This window comes from Pinus tabuliformis, chromosome 3_1 (genome assembly GCF_031772625.1).
Source record: "Pinus tabuliformis cultivar Carrire ecotype Pingquan chromosome 3_1, CPIR1, whole genome shotgun sequence".
In the NCBI taxonomy this organism is placed as follows: Eukaryota; Viridiplantae; Streptophyta; class Pinopsida; order Pinales; family Pinaceae; genus Pinus; species Pinus tabuliformis.
In genome coordinates, this window is record NC_142301.1 from 897,262,261 (window position 1) to 897,284,949 (window position 22,689).

Genomic DNA, 22,689 nt, shown 5'->3' on the forward strand with positions numbered 1-22,689 from the left:
CAGTTTGGGACTCATGGGAAGTACCTCTCATCTAATCAATGAGCAAGGAAATGAAGTTAGGGACCATAGTAGTACCGATGGACGCATCGCTATATCTACCGTACTCCCTACGCTAGGATGACCTCCATTGATCTGGGATCAATGATACTGGTCTGGAACCAGTGGTACATACTCTGAGACTAACTTTGTGTCAGTGCAGTACTGGTCTGGGACCAGTGAGAGTGGTACATACTATGACGCTGACTTCGGGTCGGTTGAGACTGGTCTGGGACCAGTGGTACACTCTCTGAGACTGTGATACTAGTCTGGGACCAGTGGCAGGAGTGGTACCTACTATGAAGCTGACTTCGGGTCGATTGACACTGGTCTGGAACCAGTGGTACGCACTTTGAGACTGACTTTGAGTCAATGGAGGATGATACTGGTCTGGGACCAGTGGAGTTGTACTCACTATGATGCTGACTTCGGGTTGGTTGAGACTGGTCTGGGACCAGTGGTACATACTCTGAGACTGACTTTGAGTCAGTATGATACATCCTCAATCATTTCTTCTTCTTCATAATTCGGACAAAAGCAGAGCAAAACAGAACAATGCAAGAGCAGAGCAGAACAATACAGATCAGTATAGGGCAGAACAAGACAAAACAGAACAGGCAGAATAGAGCAGAGCAGGGCAAGGGTCAGGTTGTACAGGGCAGTGCATTTGATGGATGAATAGTAGCGACCGACAGACAAATTGCAGATGAAGTTCTCCCTAGTTGAGAGGGAGTGTTAAAATTGGCAACTAGGGCCAAACTTCATGTGGGTCATCTTATTCATGGCTGATAATATGTTCATTAGATTCCTCTCGTCGAGAGGTGTAGGATTGATATAAATATCATCCGATTCCGATAAGTATTCATGGAGATATGAATTTATTTTGATTATGGAATTATTATCAAGCCGACCTACAACTCATGTAGGCTCAGAAGCCCAACAATCGCATCTATTCAAACACCATCGTTGTGTATAAATATAGGAGGACTTTTCCTCATTTGGACTCACTCATCTCATCACAACTCTGTCTCTCTACTGCGCAGAAAAGAGTCTCTTCTCTACTGCGCAGTAAAGGGTCTCTCCCTCACACATGTGAAGCCGGACGCTACTGAAACTAAAGCTGCAACTGCAGAAGTAAAGTTTGACCTACGTGGACTAGAAGATCTCCTCATCTGAACTTCACTGTAGGTTCATCTGAACCTCCTCTGAAAGCCGCAACTTTTGGTGGTCGAATCAAGCCGATCCGACGGTCGGTTTGTGAGATATCGTCTGCCGTAGTTTGATGATGACGCCGCTAATGCTGATGTTGTTGATCTAGGGTTTGCTACTGCTGATATAAATCAGATTTATTGTACTATTTCTCTCTACTGAATTATTGAAGATAAAAGAAGATTTGATCAAAGGGTTTCCCCACACATTGTGAGGTTTGTCCTTGGCTAGCCGCCACATCTTGTGTCTCTTGTCTTGGCTTGTTTTCTGTTGATCATTTAATGTTCTATCTGCACTTTGCTTTATGTACATGTGATTTCTAATCTATGGAATATAATAAGAAAAGGAAGTAAATTGCTCTAAGCATAGAACATACCATAACTTAACAAATACCTTATCAAGTGGAAGAATCTACCATAAGAAGAAGCCTCTTGGGAGACAAAAGAATTTCGCTAGAAACACCTATCGTTACATATGCTTTGAGGACAAAGCATATTGCAAGAGGGAGGCAATGTTATGTAAAAAATATTTAATTTTATGTTAATTAGACAAAAGGGCACGATCATAAGATCATGCCCTTTCCCAAAAGGGTGCCCATGGCAGTATATAAGCCAGGGACCCTCACTGTAAACAATCATCATTCAAGTAATTAATAGAATATATATGTTTTTTATCATTTCTGAGTTTTTATGCTCCATCCAATATGTCCTCAAATGACTTGCACCCCCTCTTTTAAAGACTCAATGGACTCTTTGTCCAACCTTCTAGAAGCACTATATTTTATTATTTTATTTGCATTCTAGAAGCTCCTCCCTTAACTTATCTAAGTGACTCTTTTATTTTATTTTAAGTCACTTTGCCCTTTTTATTTAACAAAGTGATCAATTAATAGTCACTTTTAATCCTAGGAAATAATTTACTGGCCACCATGCTTTCTCTGGCCACTGGAAGTTACTTTTCACCATCCCATCATGTAGATATTTCCATCCCAGTTCCAATGAGCTATTACACTAAGGTGTTTCTCTAAATAATCCTCTCCAAATGACACTTTTAGCGTATTTAATTAAAATATCAAAATGCAATGGAACCAAGAATGAACGGTGCAGAACTGACCCTAATGATGAAATGTAGCAAGCGAATCCCATCAAACCCCATAAAACTCCTCCAAAGACTCTCTAGGCCCACTAATGATGTAATCTAGCTCCTGTGACCCGGCTGTCACAAACTCTGAAAATCCATCCTAATCGCATCATAAGGAAAACTGAAAATGGGAACATTACAACATTGCATTGCCAAATTCCAAGATTTCAAGCAAGGAGGTTCAATAAAAGGAACAATTCAATGGCAAGATCTTTGGGATGTGGAACAAGGGTCTTTGATGGATTGAAGTATTGAAAAGGTATTTTGCCATCTTACAGGGCAGTGTTTATTCTCTCTCTCTCACACACACACACACATATATATATGTTTCATATTCCAATTTTTGTAAGAAAATGTCATTTTTATTAGTATACATTTCTTCATCCTTGGGGTTAATTGTGGTCAAGGGTAAAGGGATGTAAGTGTGCATGAGGGACTGATTCCTTTTTTTAGAGAGACGTTTTTGACATTTATGGACTGGTGGTATTATGTTAGTACCTCGTTGTGTTAGCTGAATTCACATGGAGTGTATACTTTCTTGTTGTCAGCGAAAGCGCTAAAAAGGAAAAGGAACACACGTCAAAAAAAGTATACGTCACTGGTTGAATAAGATAGCGATTCCTGTTTTATATCTTTTACAGTTTTACCCAACATTGTAATATTGTAATAGCTCTGCCTCACCATTGTCCTTCAGGTCATATGTTGAATTCTTATAGAAAAGTTTGGGAAAACATATTCTACATTCCTAAAGTACTTTCAGCTTAAGAGGAAGACCATAATGAAAGCCAATTAAACAAATTAATAGCAACACGAAGTATTTTACTAGTCAGCACAATGTGAGCCTTTAGTTACTTCTAGAATTGATATCTTTTATTCCTCCCCTTTCTCAGATAGCAGATGGTCTACCACGCATTTGTTTTTTATCCGGTTTAAGTGGGGAGGAAACAATGATGTTCATAGATGCATTTCCTGAGACTGGTATGTCATATTCACTCTGTATAACTAAGTTCAAGCATCTTAGTAACTAATTAGTAATCAAGCTGATGTTAGGACTTTATCCAGTTATATGAAACTTTTTTATAGAAAAGAAGCTAAGCTGATTTGAAGACAATCACATGAACTTAAATATTTTTCTTCTGTCTATGCAATGCAGGGTCCTTTCCCTGATTAGATGTTGGCTATGACTAGATATATTTTTAATGAGTTTTGCAGGATTGGAGTCGACAGTCTTTGCAGCACTAGTGCCCAACAGTGCAGGGAAAACACTTGAAGAGCTAATAGATGAAATCATGGGAGACCATGAAAGATTGGTAATATTCTACTTCACAAAATAATTCTAGGTTATGCCAAATGGGTGTTTTCTACTTTTCTTTTGTTCAAAAAATGTCCATGGCCATTGCATTTTATATCCAATACAGAGAATCACTCCCATGCCTGTTAGAGCCCATGTGTTGCCAATTATTCAGTCAGGTTTATTTAAGGATGGAAATATTTACTTTTCTAGGAGATGAACATGCTTTCTCTCCCTAATGATGGGCAGTGGTAATGCTCAAAACATTGGAATTACATAATTCTTAACATCTTATCCCAAAGCTGAATGGACATACTTAAATGTCCTGAGATACATACCAGATTTGCTGTAACTAGCAGCTTTAGGTCAGGGACATACTTAAACCTCCTGAGTTACAAAAAGTAATAACAGATTAATCATGCTAGGGAACTATTATCCACCCAAGTGGGTAACCCTTAGGAGACTTTTTTTTCTCCTATTTGATCAGCCTTCCAGCCAGCAGCCCTATGATGATTTACATATTGATATAGTTATGCCTTGGAGCTCTCCACATATGCTCTAGTCAGTGCTTTCTGCCATCTAGCATACTACTTGAAGGAAGATGGGTCATCTATTATAAGTTACACTAACCATTTCTATAATCATGTGCTTTCATTTAATGTTAAGGGCATTCCAGTATGAATCACAGGTTGAGTTGGATGATTGACCACTTTTAATTGTATCATTGTTCCCACACTTCACCTTAGAAGTTATCCCTTACCTCTAGTCCAGTGTGACCTTCCTTAAGGCCTTTATTTCCTTTGTCGAGGGGCACAAGTAGGAGGCACTGATTGTTGTAGCATGCCCACGATAATCCATACTTATCTCCTTCCATCTATCCCTTGTATACACCTTCATTATTTGGGTTGATTGTCATTTGTCACTGGTACCAGCACTCTTTATCCACATCTTTTGAGTAAAGGCCAGCAACTTTTCTCTTAATAAGTTGATGCAATTGAAAGAGAGTTAAAATCATGTATATCCACAAATGATAGAAAACGTAAAATGAAAAAGATGGCTAGGACAATTAATAGTGCATGGACAAAAGCCAAGCCTAAGCTCTACCCCCCATTTTCCCTTACCTAGTTCCTAGCATAAGGCTCTAACTAACTAAAAGGAACTTGTGAATGTCCCAACCCTGATGAACAATAAACCACTACATCTTTAGGGGGCTATTAGAATGCATGAAGCAAGCTAGTAACCCAAGCTATGCAAGTAATAAAAAGAAAATCATTAAAGTAAAAGGGACATAGCAGAGAGGCAGTAAAATTAGGTCGAGGAAAGGGGCAACTCAGGCCCCACAATTGCTTCCTCTTTACATCATTATACTCAAGATGTTGGACCTCCTTCAGCTGGTACCAAGACAATAACATCTCCCTTGAAGTCGGTCCCCTTCCATGTCCACCTTTCTCACATGCACCTATGGATTGATGTGTCGACCTAAGCAATGTTGCATGTATCGGGGACAACGCAGTTGCATTTCTAAGAAGCGAAGCATTGGAAGCATCATTTTCAAAAATCCTTGGAAGCGAACCATCCTCTATATATATATATATATATATTCTATCAATCACAAACACACAAATTTTTAAGTCATATAATAGAAAAGACACCATTACTTTATGGAATGAAATAGGTTATCTAGCAACTATCAACAATAACGTTACCAAATAATTATGTTTACAAAATATGCCATGTACACACCAAAATATGAAGACCAAAAGGTCCAAAACAATAAACTGAGCAAGTTGCTAAACACATCTATATAGAAGAAGTGTTCACCAATTGTGAAAGCACCCATGTTGCCAAATGTCATAGTTGTGGGGTAGCACCACCATGAATGCTCCACCACATCTTGATAAACAATGTTCGACCATCACTTATATTGGGATCCTCATCACTAGTATCATCCTTCATTCTCCTCCTCTTGTATGTCCTTTGTCTCTACCTCGATTCTTTAGTCACATCGTCAACACCACTCATTTTTAACCAAACTGCCTAATTGAAACCTGAAAATGCGGTAGAAAAAGCTTAACATGCCTAATCCATGATTTTGATTTTGATTTAATGGTACATTTTTGCTAAGGCCATGACAAAGGAGTTCAACAATCAGCGCCACCAACACTGGGGTACATATAAGGCTTGGTGTTCGTAAATGATAATCACATATCCTCGTAAATGATAGATTTATGTTACACTCCCATTGATCTTATGCAATATCCCCAATTTATTAAGTACTAAGGACTCAGGAGACCACCCAATTTTGGTACAATTTTGGCATTGGCATCGTTTTTGGTAATTTAACTTAGGAGAAGGGAAATAATTAAAATTTTGATGGGTTGTAGGACCACCCACAAGGCATACGCACCCCTAAGGGCTGTACAGCAAGTACCGAGATTGGCATACTTCAGATCTTGCTTTGTACCAAGATTGATCTATTCATGCAGTAGAGTTGCACTTTGAGTTTTCACATTGACTGGCCCCTTGAAGCGATTCTGCAAGTTATACAGCTTTTCAAGTGACACCACACCCTTAGGCATGGGGTTTTCTTTGCTTGTTTGCACTGCATCCTGCAATGCTCTATCGTGCTCGTCTTCATCAATCGCTGCATCTTTAAATACATCAACGTTCACCATAAAGTCTAGTATCTGTTGGTCATCATTAAAAATGCGAAAATTAGTCATATTATTAGGAATGGATGGCTTATAAATAATTTCAATAGAAAAGCCATCCCTTAGTGGTGACAACCTAGCAGCAAAATTTGCCAATGTATCAGCAGTGGCATTACGAATCCTAGGAACAAAAATAATATTAAAAGCTTGGAATTGTGAAATTAACTTCCATACCTCTTGTTGATAACTTTTAAGATTGGGTAACACAGTGTATTGTGTTCCGTACATGTCGTACGACGATCTCATAGTCACCTAATGCTTTAAGTACCTCAACTTTGAGTTCATTGGCTTTCTTTAGGCCCAAAATGAGTGCTTTGTATTCTGCGACGTTGTTGGTGCACTCCAATTCCAAGCAGCAAGAGATCAGATGCTTTCTCTGTTGCAGGGCTACTAAAACACAACCAGCTCTAGAGCCCTCCTGCGTTTTCGAACCGTCAAAATATAAAGTCTAAAAATTAGAAAAATTAGAGTTATGCCCTACACTAGTACTACCTACATCTATTGTACAAAGATCATTATCACCAGTTGGATTTCTAGGAAGGAGTTCCAACTGTTCATCTAGTGGGACTAGTGAAGACTGAGCTAGATAACATTCGTGATCAACTTCCAAAAAACAATTTCCAAAAATAACTTTTGCGAAGCCCATCAGTTCGTTTTTCTCTTCAAGTTGGGTCGCGGTGTGCTTCATGTATGGCTCACTATCAACCCAAATTTGATTATTCTTGCCCTTGTACGAAAGCCATAAGTGAGACCATTCTATCGCAAAGTATCCTTGAAGTTTGTTGGACCAATCTCTGCTTAACAGCAAACCATATGCTTCCGGAATGTCCACAACTACAATATTGATACACTGATGAACTCAGTGATCAGATGAAAGGCAGATGAGAACATTCCTGAGTTCACCTATAGCCTAGACAAATGACATGTCCAATTGTATAATCCATGCATTGGTTTTATCCCATTGTGTGTTGATTTTCTTAGCAACTAATAATGGCATCACATTCGCGGATGCACCAGAATCAACTAAATAATTGTGAACATTATAATTGAAAATTTCAAAAGTTAATAGAAAAGGTAGGCAGAGTGTGTTATAATTCAAATTTATAGCATTTACAACAAATTTGAGGATATCACGAGAGTTACCAGAAATTACCTGCGATGCAGAGTCCTCTTTACCTATTGGAGTGTGCGATGAGAGCGCTTGGAGGATCAGGTCACGCTAGCCCATTATCCTTATGAGCTCGAAAAGTGAAATGTTCGCACGAGCTCTTTTCATGTCTTCCACAATGTTATAATATGTGCTAACCATCACAATGGGTTGTGATGATGAGTCGGGAGGTGTAGCTTTGTCCGCAGCAGCAGGAGTGTTGTACTTGTTGTTATTGTTTCTGGAAGTGTTCTTTGAAGCAAGAGCACCTATAGATTTGTCATGTGAATTCTGAGCGAGATTTGAAGGCGGCTGAATTCTGTGTAACAATTGTTTCTTAATATCCTGCTCAGACATAGGTTCCTTACTCCTTAGATTATATCGTTTAATTGACTGCTTGGGTGGAGCTTCACTCACTATCGGTTGATCAGCACTTTGTTTGTCAGCGTTGTATATAACATTGAATGTCCAGCACTTGTCTTGTCTTTAGTCACAATAGGCTCGCTTGTCTCTTCATTCTGCTCAGACTTAAAAGATTATCAACAAGGTTTGCCATCATAGTGTCCATATTGCGATTCCACTGTGGGCATGTCTTCTCGAAATTTTTCTCTTGATGGAAAGTGCAGAAGTTATCCATGCCTAAACTTTCAATGTTGAACACTCTGTTGGAACTTTGAGCAGATTTGGCCTGTTGAGAGTAGTTTCTTTTAAAGAATGGTGACCTGGAAGATTTGTTGTTGGTTGTTGATGCCTCGCTTGATTGCCTCTTCAATTCTAAAACTTCGTTTGTGAGCAACTTCAAAGACTTGGTCGAGCTCTCCATATCAAAAGAATCTTTGTCCTTTGTTTTGTTGGAAGACGCCTCGAAGTCTTTGGAATCGTCATCATCTGTGATGACTCCAATGATTGCAAATCTTTTTCTACAACGAGAGATTCTGCAAAGTTCAAGGCCAATGTTTCTTTCGTAGCTCTCTTCACAAAAACAAAAATGTTAGTCGGCAAGGTGGATGTGTAATAATCTCTAGTGATATCATTGTGGGGTTGCACATCCATGGGGAACTTGTTCAGTAATCACATAAATCTTTGATTAAAATCTTTGATTCATTCCTTTTCCCCAACTTTCATATTCCCAAGTACTTTTAACAGCATGGCGAGAGTCTTGTCGTTAGCAAATTTCTCAAGAAACAGTTTTTTAAACTCCCTCCAGTTTTGAATTGAATTGGTAGGAAGACTATTATACCATACAGACACTCTACCTTCTAAGGTATATTGAAAAAGTCTGCAAGCGACATCATTGAAACATACCTCAAGCATCCATAGATGCATGTAGAACTCGTCTATATGATATTCAACGTTAGTCTTCTTGTTTGGATCGAACTTTGACAACAACTTTTCCGGATGTTTGGGCATCTTGTGTAGATTCGTCGGAAGAGCGAGTGGCCCTTGGGCCATCTAATCCAAATCTGCATCAGCCATGTCTGCGTCTTTGTCCTCCTCCTCTTCTTTTGAATCTGAAGAGTCTTCTCCCTCGCCGTTAGGATTTGCGTTGTGATCAGGGCGCTCCTCTTCAAAAAATTGGAAAACTTCTCCTTCACTATCTAGATTCTCCTCAACAGGTGGAAGTTCCCCTCATTTCTTTGTAGGCTCAACCAACTCTTCGAGGGTTGCAATAACCAAATCTTCCACCGACGAAACAAGAACACCATTAGGAGTTACTTCTTTTCTTACAGGCTTATGAGGTAGAATTGCAGCGACAGGGAGTAGACCAAGAGCTTTCACAAACTGATGAGTGATGGGTCATATAGTCTGGAGTTTATTGTAACTTCAAAAGCTTGCCCCGGGCTAGACTGGACAGTTTCTTCGTTTTTCAGGAACACGAATAGGAGTGGAAAAGGGAATATCATTGCCTTGCATAGAGTTTTGTTTATTAGGATGTGGAGAATTTTCAGCCATAAAAAGGTGGTTGCCCTCCTTCTAGTGCCAGAATGTTGACGGTGCTAGATACCGTCAACATGCAAGGGGGTCTCCCCGATGAAAAGTCTCAATTAGGCTTCGCACCATTTGGTGTGGGAGCCCTTCCGAAATAAAGGCTCGGCTGCCATATTCTTAAAGATTTGCCTTGGCTTCAAAGTTCTGCACGAGAGAGTAATGCACAAGTAATTTCATAATAGCAAGTGATTATGCCTTGTGGTTGTTCAGCTATGGAATGTATCAAGGTTCCTCTACCAAAGGGGGGAGATAAAAGTGAGCCTTTCAAAGACAAGTAATAGTACTAATCTAGGAAAGACACACGAGCATAACATATGAATGAATTGTTGGACAACCAGTGAAATAGTTCACTTAGCAGCAATGATTGTTAACACATACAACACACCTTCAACAAGATAAGTACCAAAGCTATCGAAATAGTTCAATCTCCTTAGTACCGATGAAAACAACATACATCGCAAACATTCAAAGAATAGTCTTACAATATTTACGACATACACATGAAAAGTGTGTTGGCTCAGTGAGCTTCTGAATTAAGTATAAGTTTCAAGATACATCAAGACAATGAACACCACTAGCCCCAGTAGTGGAGCGTTAAAGCAACCACTTGCTCCTCCAAAAGAACTATCTTCCTCTTAATGTCTGGTAGGAGGAACCAAGGTGAAAAATCCTTTACATGAACAATGAGGGTGTATATATAACAAATGGGTGATCCATCACCTCCCTTGTGACTCTTGGACTACCCTAATGAATTTTTTTACTTCTCAGTGACCTTTAGACTTCGTACATGAATTTTCACATCACATAGATGACTCTTCGACTTCCACTTTACATTACATTTTCCAATATAGAATTTACATATTCCACAAAATGATGTGGCACATGATGACTCATGATATGACATGACATGACACTAATGACATGGGATGTGTGATGACATGGCAGTGTCAAGCCACTCTTTATTGTTGCTTTCTTTATGTCTTCTTGAAAGATGAACATGGTCTTGTTCTTCCTCATGGCTTGAAGATAGGAGTCTTAAATGTAAACTTGATATCCCACTGTTGTTGCAACTAATGTTCCTTTGTCTTCTCTCGATTGATCAGCTTGTTCTTGCAGCTTCAAAGGTGTCTTCTAGCAAGGTCTCTTTCTTCATCCCTTCATCATCATCCTGTCATAATATGAATACGTACAACTGAAATCCACTCATGACAAGACGACATCAGTCTGATAAAACCCCTAGTCTAACATGATGCATAACAATCCATTGACTAAGCTGGAATCAAGTGACAAGCTGAGAATCAGGCTCAGGGATTGCACAATTGTGCAACTCAGGATGTTAGGGTCAAGGACTGTGCCTTGAGACTGTGCAGTGTGCAATTCAGGTTGGGTTGGTCATGTTGTTGGAATTTCTAAGTCTAACCTGTTAGAAACCCTTCATGTACTTTCTGATTTATTCCTACCTACTTGTTATGTTAATTAACAAGTTATTTACCATGTAAATACTGGAAATAAATACAAGTACATGCTCAACACATTACAAATCATCAACTGAAGGAAACAAAACAAGCACACAAGTGACACTGTTGTTTTTGGACTAATGTCCCCGGGAAAACCCAATGCAGGAAAACCGATGCAGCTATCTGAGGGTTTTATTATTATGCAGTTTCTGAATACAATCTGGGTGCCAAAATTGGCTCACCCTACAAAGAATAATCTCGGCAGTAGTACCTCTCCTTCGAAGACAGATGCTCCAGCTGAAACCTCGAATAAACACTTTGGCAGCTCCTCAACTCCAATCTGCCCCACGAAAAACCCCAGTGTCAGCGTCTAGGGACTGCGTCAGCCGCTTCTGCCCTCTGCATCAACTTTCCCCGCTGTTCCGACAGTTCCGGTTGTTCCCGGCAGTTCCAGCTTCTACCCTCTATGTTAGCTTTCCTGACAGTTTTGGCAATTCCTGGCAGTTCCGTCTTCTGCCCTCTGCATCAGCTTTCCCGACTGTTCCGGCAATTCCGGCTTTTGCCCTCTACATCAGCTTTCCCGGTTTTTCTGGCAATTCTGGTTGTTCCCGGGCAGTTTCGGATTCTGCCCTCTACGTCAACTTTCCTAACAGTTCCAGCTTCTACCCTATGCGTCAGCTTTCCCAGCTGTTCCGATAGTTCCGGTTGTTCTGGGCAGTTCCTGCTTCTGCCCTCTGCGTCACCTTTCCCGGTTGCTGCGCTGATCCTCCCAGCACTATCTTTGCCTCTCTGCTTTTGTATTCCATGCCCCTCAGCTGCAATTTTGATCACTCTCTCGACTTCCTCAGCGAACCCTGCCCTAGAAAGTCAAAATCTTGATCTCTTGGTGTATTCTTCAAGTGACCCTCAAGCCTCCTCTTATACTTTTCTTGTTGACAATCAATGGCCGAGATTAAGTCCCTAATCAACGGCTAAGATTAGATCTGGCTTGATCCATGACTTTTGGACCATTCTAACACATTTTTATATTAATTCACATTAATATTTTATTCCCTAAGTTTAGACTTAGGGACTCCATTAAAATATTAATTATTTTAATATCTCCCAAACTGTTTAGAATCTGCCCAAACCCTTTCTGGGTATTGGAGATCTCATGTGCCTTAGCCTCTCCACCAATTTTCATGGCTAGAGCACATCTGATGCTACCCCAAATCAACACATGTCAATTGCACAGTTGAGGGACTCAAGGAGGCAGCCTGAGGGCTTGAGCACTGAGTTTTCCCACTGCGCAATTTTGGAAGGAGAACAGGCCAAGTGACTGCGCAGTTCGAGAACTCAAGGTTGAGGCTTGAGGACTGAGACTGCACAGTGCGCAGTTCACGCTGGGCTAGAGATAAAGATTACACAGTTCTGAGTTAGTCTTTGTAGCATCGAATGTGTTCTAGCCACAAAATTTTGTGGAGAGACTAGAATACATGAGATCTCCAAAACCCAGAAATCGTTTTCAGAAATTCCACCTAGAAGTGTCTCAATTAGATTATTAACCGTTTTTTAAATATTTCCCAAGTCTAAACTTAGGGAATATGGTTAATTAATCAATATTAATTGAGATAAGGCATGAATCATCTAGAAACTCACACAGATCGACCCAGAAATGATCCTAGCCATTGATTAAGTTTTAATCTTGGTCGTTGGTGCTCCAACAGTGGATTATAAAAGAAAGTTGATGTGGTGATGGAGATCATCTAGTGCAGATACTCAGTTGCCCAAGCAGTTTGATTTTCTCAGTAGCAGCAACTCAGCAGAGAAGATAGAGCCAGAGGGTGAGTAGCAGGTGGAAGAGGAGAGCAGTAGCATTCCGAGAGGAAGTTTTTCAGTTCTCGAAAGAGTCGAAGGAAGGAAGGCCGAAATCTTCAGAGGGCCAACGTAGGCATTGTGCAGAGGGTGACGCAGGCATCTCAGCGCAAAGGCTGAGGAAGCTATTTCGGAGGCAGAAAATAACTGTGGGGTGAGAGAAAATTCTCACAATATTTTTGCCTCTATTCTCTTCAAATTAGATTACCAGCTAAGAAACTAAATTATCGTACTCAGAATTGTTGTTGAACATTAATAATAAAACCCTCATCTGCTGCACCATTTTTCCCAAGTTGGGTTTTTCTGGAGACAATTGTCCAAAAATAATTGTTTCAAATTTATTGTGTGTGCTAGAATTTCTCAGTTTCCATTATTTTATTTTCCGCAGTATTTTTATGGTGAAAATTGCAGCAGTGATTTTATTTGTTATTTGTCATAGCAAATAAATTGCATAATTAATTTTTGAGTTAGAAGAATAATTTCCAGTAGCTGCAATAGATAAAATTTCACATGGTATCATAGCTTAATTGATCAGTCGAGAAGCTCAGAAGCAGAGAAAGGAATTTCGTTGTTTAGAGGGAGCAGTAGATCGAAATTCCCAGAGAAACTGCGCAAAGCCTAGAATGGGTAGTTCGAGTTGCTAGGGCAGCAGTTCGATTTTTCAGTTGAAAGGAGGCAGGAAAATTGAATTGCCCAGATTAGTGATTCTAGCAGTCAGAGGGAGCAGTTGCAGCTCAGATTTTCACTGAGCAGAATCTTGGTTGGACGCAGAGAGTTTTCGCTGCAAGTTGTAGAGCCGCGTTGGGAGAAAAAGAGGAATAGCACACTAAATTTGTTCAAGTATAGCCATGGACAAAAGTAACATTCAGGGGACTTCAGATTTGTCTTCCAGATTGGAAGACGAATTTGCTTGCTTAGCAGGATCAGCTTCACAGGGAGTCTGGTATATAGACAATGGAGCTTCAGCTCACATGACTGGGGTTAGAGAATATTTCTCTAGCTACAAAGAGGAGCAGATGGATTTCCAGATTACTATGGGAAATAGAACGAAATGTACTCTAGTAGGGAGAGGCACCATACATTTTCAGGGGTGGTCAAGAGCAAGCACCAGCACTTCAGATGTATTGCATGTGCCAGGATTGGATATGAACTTGATTTCAGTATCCCAGTTACAGGATAAGGGGTATGATATTCACTTTGTGGGGAAGAAAGTGTATGTCAAACACCCGAGCTGGAAAAAGGTAAGATAGATTGGATTTCGAAGTAACAGATTGTACCGGTTAGAAATCAGTTCTCCAATGGCACTAATAGGCAGTAACAGTAGCAGTGGGAAGGAGCTGAATGAATTATGGCACGGGAGACTGGAACATCTACACCATGGAGCACTCAAGATGCTCAAAGAAACCATAACGAGGGTTCTTGAACTTGGAACCGAACACAATGATGTGTGCAGAGGGTGTGTACTTGGGAAGTATGCTAAGGTGGCATTTCCAAGAAGTGATAGTAGAGTTGATGGTGTGTTAGGTCTTATACACTCAGATATTTGTGGCCTGATGTCCACTAGAGCTCTCAACAATGGCGAATATTTCATCACCTTTATTGATGAACTTTCCAGGAAAACCTGGATCTACTTCTTGAAGACCAAGGAAGAGGTCTTCGATTGTTTCAGAGAGTTTAAATCTCTCTTGGAGAATGTGATAGGGAAGAAGATCAAAATGCTTCGCTCAAATAATGGTGGAGAATATATTGATAAAGACTTCACAGATTTTTGTGTGAAGGAAGACATCAAGAGAGAATGGACAACTCCATATAATCCACAGCAGAATGGTGTAGCAGAGCGGAAAAATAGAACCATTGTTGGAGTTGCAAAGGCTATGTTATATGACCAGGATCTACCCAAATTTTTGTGGACAAAAACATGTAACACGGCAGTGTATATTCAAAACAGGACTCCTCATAGAGCATTGGGGAATAAAACGCCAAAAGGAGTCTTCGCAGGGAGGAAGCCAGAAGTCATCCACCTTAGAATTTTTGGCAGCATTGCTTATTGTCACGTGTTAGATGATAAAAGGACCAAACTGGATTAGACTACAGAGAAGGGGTTTTTCATTGGGTACAACGAAACCTCAAAGGCATTCAGAATCTACATTCCTAGCAGTAAGAAGATAGTAGTAAGGCGAGACGTGAAGTTCATGGAGGACCAAGCTTTCAGGAGGTCTCGTGAGATTCCTACACATTATCAGAATCAGTCAGCAGAAGCTCCTATAGTCTAGCAACAAGGGCATCCAGTGGGACAAGCAGGGGGATAGTCACAATGGTCAAGTACTGTGACCAGTACCATTATTTCCTCAAGTGCAGGAAATCTGGGGAGTTCTCAGCAGATGGAGCAATAGAGACAGGATGAGGAGGAGCTGGCAGAACCTCTCGCGACTTGTGATCGAGCCAGCCGAGAGGTTCATCAGACATTAAGAGATGCAGAGGAGTTTATTGGAACTCTTAGGACGAGCAAGAGACAGCACAGACAACCTAACAAGTACCAAGCATTGGTAGCTCAGGCTACAGAACCTTCTAGCTTTCAGGAGGTCACACAACATCAGGTGTGGATAGATGCCATGGTAGAAGAGTATAGCTCTATCATGGCGAATGATGTCTAGGAGGTAGTGCCCAGGCCAGAAGATAGATTAGTTGTAGGTACAAGGTGGATCTATAAGATCAAATATGCGGCAGACGGCAGTGTACAAAAGTACAAGGCTAGGTTCGTGGCAAAGGGGTATGCACAAAGGAAGGGATAGATTATGAGGAAACCTTCGCCCTAGTTGCCAGATACAATTCATCTAGTTAGTTATATCTCTATCAGCTCAGATGGGATGGAAGATTCGCCAAATGGACATCAAGACAGCCTTCTTGAACGGAGTGATAGAGGAGGAAGTGTACATAGAACAGCCAGAGGGCTTTGAGACTCAGGAGAGGTGCACACTTGTGTGCAAATCGAAGAAGGATCTATAAAGGCTTCAGCAGGCTCCCAAGGCATGGTATGGTAGAATTTACACCTACTTGCAGCGGATGGGGTTCGTCAAGAGTGACACAGATCCCAAGCTTTACTATTTGTTGGTAGGGGATGAGCCCCTCATTCTAGTTTTGTATGTGGATGATCTATTCTTGACAGGATCATTAGGGCTCATGGAGGATTGCAAGAGGAACCTGGCAACAGAATTTGACATGAAGGATTTGGGGTTGATGCACTATTTTCTAGGATTGGAGGTGTGGCAAAAGGATGGGGAGATCTTCCTCGGGCAAGGAAGATACACTACAAATATTCTGAAGAGGTTCAGAATGCAGGATTGCAAACCCATGTCTACACCCATGATTACCAACTAGAATAACATAGATGCATCAGATGACAAGGATGTCGACCCCACCTTGTATAGATAGCTCATTGGGTCTCTCATGTATCTGGTCAACACTAGGCCAGATATTTGCTTCACAGTCAATACCCTTAGTTAGTTCATGGTGGAACCGAAAAGGGTACATTGGGCAGTAGCGAGGCATATTCTAAGGTACATTCACGGCACAGTCGAGTATGGATTAAAATATACTCGAGAGGATGACATCAGACTTTGTGGCTACACAGATGCAGATTGGGAAAGCAGTTCAGTGGACAGGAAAAGTACCTCCGGGTACTGTTTTAGTGTTGGATCAGGGATGGTTTCTTGGTGTAGCAGGAAGCAGAAGTCAATTGCACTGAGTTCTGTAGAAGCATAGTATATGGCAACCATCATAGCTACGGGTGATGCTATTGGCTTCAGAAGCTACTAGTAAGCTTGTTCAGGCAGAGGATGGAGGCGACCACTGTCTATTGTGATAATCAGAGGTGCATAAAGCTCTCTAAGAATCTAGTGTTTCATGACAGGTGGAAGCACATCGATATTCAGTGTCACTTCATCAGTGTTTGTGTACAGCGAGGAGCATTCCAACTATAGTATGTTCCCACAAAAGAGCAAGTTGCACATATACTCACAAAAGCTCTAGGGAGAGCTAAGTTTGTCTATTTTAGAGAACATATGGGTATGGTGGAGAACCCATTTTAATAGCAAGGATAGGTTATTTTGGATGTTGCAGATGTTGCAGTTGTAGCAACAGATGAGAGGGAGTTGCAGTGCAGATTCAGTGTTGACAGCAGTATGGAAAGGTCAATAGCAACACAGATGCAACATATATCAGAGTTGCACAGTGGTTGGTGGGCAGTATGGCCAAACATCAGCGGCATAACAAGAGATGATGCAGAGATGGAGTGTTGCTACAGGAAGCAGCAACATTAGAACACATTCCTCACTAAGAGGGAGTGTTAGTTTTTGTAGCATCGGACGTGTTCTAGCCACGAAATTTTGTGGAGAGGCTACAATACATGAGATCTCCAAAACCCAGAAATCATTTCTAGAAATTCCGCCCAGAAGTGTCTCAATTAGATTATTAACTGCTTTTTAAATATTTCTTAATTCTAAACTTAGGGAATATGGTTAATTAATCAATATTAATTGAGATAAGGTGTGAATCATCTAGAAACTCACACGGATCGATCCAAAAATGATCCTAGCCATTGATTAAGTTTTAATCTTGGCCATTGGTGCTCCAACAGTGGATTATAAAAGAAAGTTGATGTGGTGATAGAGATCATCTAGTGCATATGCTCAGTTGCCCAGGCAGTTTGATTTTCTCAGTAGCAACAACTCAGCAGAGAAGATAGAGCCAAAAGGTGAGTAGCAGATGGAAGAGGAGAGCAGTAGCATTCCAGGAGGAAGTTTTTCAGTTCTCGGAAGAGTCGAAGGAAGGAAGGTCAAAATCTTCAGAGGGTCAGCTTAGGCACTGTGCAAAGGCTAGGGAAGCTATTTCGAAGGCAGAAAATAACTGTGGGGTGAGAGAAAATTCTCACAATATTTTTGCATGTATTTTCTTCAAATTATATTGCCAGATGGGCATCTAAATTATTGTACTCATAACTGTTGTTGAACATTAATAATAAAACCCTCATCTGTTGCACTGGTTTTCCCAAGTTGGGTTTTTCCAAGGACAATTGTCCAAAAATAATTGTTTCTAATTTATTGTGTGTGCTAGAATTTCTCAGTTTCCAGTATTTTATTTTCCACGGTATTTTTATGGTGAAAATTGCAGCAGTGATTTTATTCGTTATTTGTCATAGCAAATAAACTTCATAATTAATTTTTGAGTTAGAAAAATAATTTCCAGTAGCTGCAATAGACAAAATTTCACATTCTGAAATTCGGGGGCTCGGCTTGAGCACTGATATTGCGCAGTGCGTAGTTCTAAGAGGCAGATACTGCACAGTGTCAAGAGGTAAGTTGTTGCTTGAGGACTGAGACTGTGCAGTTCAAGATCGCTAAAAGAGGCTGAGTGGCCCAGTGAGGGAGTTTTCCCAGCTTTGATTAAGTGTTGGATCAGTGAGATGGAGTTGAACAAAAGCAAGACTTGAACATGATCATACACTTAGATTACTTGACGACACAATCATGGAACACTCAGAACACATGAACAACATACTTTTCCTCAATGCAACAACTTTGTGATGGCCTACACTAAGTGCGACACCACATATACACTTTGCGACAACAGTGACGACACTTGTGTGACAGTCCTTAAAACTTTGAGAATGAGTGAGATACATATTTACTTGGTAAGAAAAACCCATTAACATGAATACCACCTCTTGAAACAACCCAAAACAACATTTACACATTGTGCGACACTTGCCAATGCTAGGAGACGACACTTTTATTTTCTCCTAAAGGAACAAGAATAGTTAGAGAAAACATCTATGATGACAATCAATGTTTGCGACGACAACATACAAAGAAAAAGTAGGCTCTAAAATTGGATGCAGGCCAAAATTTTGGAGGGTGTTGTAGTAGCGACAACAGGGGGGTAGTCCCTAAAGGTAAATGAAAGAGGAAAACTTGTTGCAGCAACAAGTTCTAGGAGACTAAGGGCAAGGCAATTACTTCTCTAGACAACTTGATTTAAAGTAAATTGGTAAGTATGATTATTAATGAGAAATGTAAGTTTTAAAATTAGATCAATGAGACACGTAAAATGATAAAGAGTGATGGACCAGTGCCTTAATAACAATGTTCAAAATATGAACTAAAGTACTTGCACAATGATAAGCTATATCCCAAGTTATAAGATAAGCAATGTTGCAAGACAAGGTTAGTATAAGAGATTAAACAATTGGATATATGAGCAATAAGAAATAGGCTTGCAATATAAATAAGACTTGTACTTCAAGTAAAGATGATATTCAAGAGACAATAGACTTGAGAATGACAAGTACAACAATGTAAGATTTGCAAGTATGAAATGAGCCCACAATCCAATTTACGATAATCAATTGATATGCAAGATGAACGAATGAATGCAAGATCTTGGTTAATTTTAATTATATGCCTATTCTGAGGTGAAGGCCTTCTCCTCAATTATTGAAGCAATTCTTAGAACAAGGTTGTTGGGAGAAGTGCTAGGGAAGGAGGCTAAGGCCTCATTAACAATACCTAACCAGGACTTCTAGCAACCCAAGTGTCTATGTTCCTACAAGGGCTTGGTTGCAAAAGAACTGCAAGGTCACTCGTTTTAATCATTGCTTAAGGGTCAGGCTTCTCAAATTGGATATGAAGAAGGTAGTCATAACTCTCTATCAACCAAACTTGTTGGAGGTAAATTTTAAGAATGCAAATCTTGCAAATAAAAATGTTCCAATGGAATTTAATTCCAACATTGATGCTTCAATAGAGAAAACTTATAATCAAGATTTATTGATAGTCACTCAAAACGCAAGATTACAGCATAATGATTAATGAAGCAAATTTTAAGGTTACTCAATGAAAAAAGAGAGACGCAATTAGATTAGATATTAGAGTAGTATCCCAAATGCCTTTAACAAGAAATGCTTCTTACAATGTCTTTATTTATATTAGACAGTGGAAACAAGTAAAGTTATATAATGAAAACACAAGTGAATGATGACAAATGAGATTACATACTAGAGAGACTACTTCAAATCTTCAATTGCAAGTGAAACAAAAACAAGAACCATTCCAAATGCAATTAGATCAAATAACCAATTAATGAATGCAACTAAAGAGATCAGATCTAAACTATGATAACAATGAAACTAAAGGGACCTCAAGGGAAAATGCTAGACCAAGGGCAACAAATGGAGACTTAGCCCGTTGTCACCTCAGTTAAGGCTCCCTACTATTTACGGACTTTCACCGATGGGAGGAGACCCAGTGAATTATGGAGTCACCAATGAAGGATAAATCAATAAGTGGATATGGAGTGACCTAAATAATCCCTTTCCAAAATAGGTTGAAGAATAGAGTTTTCTTGCTTTTTAAGAAAGGTACAATGTCTTCTAGGAGAAGGATGTGAGGAGTTGAGGGTTAGGTTTAGGGAATATTACTTGTGAAAGAGTTTCCTAATCCCTAAAACCCTTGTTGAAATTGGTATCCTAAATGGTTCTTGAAGAAATGTCTTTTCAAAGGAATGGGACCACACGGGACCAAGTGGACCCAGCCTAGGTTAGGAGGTAAGAGTTTAGCAACCAATGATGTTCTTAACCCATACAAGGAGGGGAAAGGATCAAATAACGAATATTCACTTAAAGGTGTTGAATTGATCCTATAAGGCACTACCCTTGGGGATACTAGGGAAAAGTTTGATCTCGGAGCTAGGGCTTAGCTTTTCTCACAACTCCACCGTCGAAATGGCTTCAAAATTGGACGAGGCCTTGAGGAGACACCAGCGCATGAGAGTCTAGGAGATCAAACTTTTTGGAGGGCTATCTTGTTGGGAAATGATGCCTTAAGTGACCCAATTTGGCTAGACCTCGAAAAGGTGAAAAATAATTGATTTTAGGTGACCACTTCTTGGTAGACCGGTGCCTTAGTCTTGGGAGAATGGATTTTATGATAAATATGAATGAGGACCTTGATTCTTAGTCAAGGAGGGCCTCAAGACTACTTCGCTAGCCTTCTAGGTCAAAGAGAAGCAATCTTGCAGCTTTTATACTTCGATGTGCAAAAGGTGATGGATTATCAAGATGAATTCGTTGATAGAATTATCCCTAGGAGATTTCATTCAAATTACATAGCCCATACATTGAGAGATGTTATATAGAGACAAAAGTCCACAATTTAAAAAATAAATGCCTGCAACAATTAGCCCTAAAAATAGTGAAAATCCCAATCCAATGTATATGAGAAAGTAAAACAAGAATAACATTAAAATCATGTACTTACATGTAATAGAACATATCCAACCATCCACAATTTGACAATAGATAAGCTCCAAGATAAGATAAACCAAATCCACACATCAAAATTCATCCATAAAGCTCCAATTCATCCTCCAAGAAAAAGTGTGAAATTCTCAAGAGAGAGAAGAGATCCAATCAAATTGATGATGAGCAAATGAACTCATCTCACTTTTATTTATACACTAATGAGGAGTTCGAATTAGTCTCCTAGGCCTACATAAGCCCCAAAAATAAAATAATGTGCTAATAATCTAACTTTTGGTGACAAGCCCAACAAACAGCTCACAAATGAAAGAATAAGTCTCTTAAAAGGTCAAATAATAATCTATGCATGTCGTAGGGCCCTTTAAGAGACCTAATGAGGTCCATGGATGCCATAATGAAGAGGAGGACCCTCAAAATTGATGGACAAGGGGTTGGCCCCTTATTCTCCAAACAGTAACCCTTTGGTGCTGCCAATGGGTGTGTGTAAAGCCTGTAAATAATTAAACAGCTAATGTAAAGCCTGTAAATAATTAAAATTTAACAAAATTTCATATATCAAATTGTCTGATTTGATGAGGAGTACCTACCTGGTTTCCTGCAGATGAAGAGGCTTCAGATTTGCTCCAGCTTTCGCTCCTGTTACCAAAAGACCATAACCTCCCAGCCAAACTAAGTACAACCTAGGTACTCAGTCCAGATTGCTTCTCAATTGCTGCAATCTGTTCCCCCGTGCCCAAAAACTTCAAAACAAACAAGGCTCAGTCTTTTCTGTTGAAAAACTCTGTGTTACAAATTTTCCTCCTCCTTTCGACCCCCCTTTTCAACCAACCGTCCCTTCCTTCTTATAAGTCTTCGTTCACCGACTTCCTCCATCTCCGTGTCCAAATTATGATATGTGTTGATTTTATAAACATAATCTGATTTTATTTTATTCGAATATCTTAATTTGATTTAATAAAGTTTATCTATTTATTTTAATGATTTAATTTAATTTATTTAATTTTTAATTTTTAATTTAATTAATTTTATTTAATTTCATAAATTTTAATTTACTATAGGTGGGTCATTACATACATCCCTCCTTCCAAAAACTTCTTCCCGAAGTTAGGGTTTCTAAAAGATATTAATGATTATTATGAGTATATAGGTCTTTATAAATACAAAATTGAATTTGTTTTCTTTAATATTTTTAAAATTTTACAACTATAATATCCATGTTCTGTCTCAGTTGGTTTTTCAGCTATTCTATAATCATCTTATCCTTCTCAATCTCTTCCGCTTCCATCCCATCCATCCTCTACTAGAGTATGCCATGGCATCAACTATACTGACTAACTATTCATAGGCTTTTAAGGGTATCAGCGTCGATTATATCAACCTGATTGCCTAGTAGGCATCTGGCAGTCATCATCACACGTCTAGGGGAGCATGATTCGCACAGTCCTCCCATGACTCCAGATTTCGGAGGATAAATGGTGGATAATACCTCCACCCCTCCTAGTGGGACCAGGGTTAAAACCCTATCATAGAATCTCTTTGAG

The 22,689-nt window shown here is 39.7% G+C and overlaps 1 protein-coding gene across 2 annotated transcripts in view; it reads left to right on the plus strand.

Annotated features, from left to right (window-relative positions):
- The window catches only part of LOC149190532 (vacuolar acid trehalase), a 548,002-nt gene that overhangs the window by 512,239 nt on the left and 13,074 nt on the right, over window positions 1–22,689 (plus strand). For both annotated transcript variants that reach the window (XM_089413421.1, XM_089413420.1), the window contains 2 exons: window positions 3,276–3,363; window positions 3,598–3,695. In XM_089413421.1, the coding sequence (XP_089269547.1) occupies window positions 3,276–3,363; window positions 3,598–3,695 (186 nt within the window). The remainder of the gene's footprint in view (window positions 1–3,275; window positions 3,364–3,597; window positions 3,696–22,689) is intronic.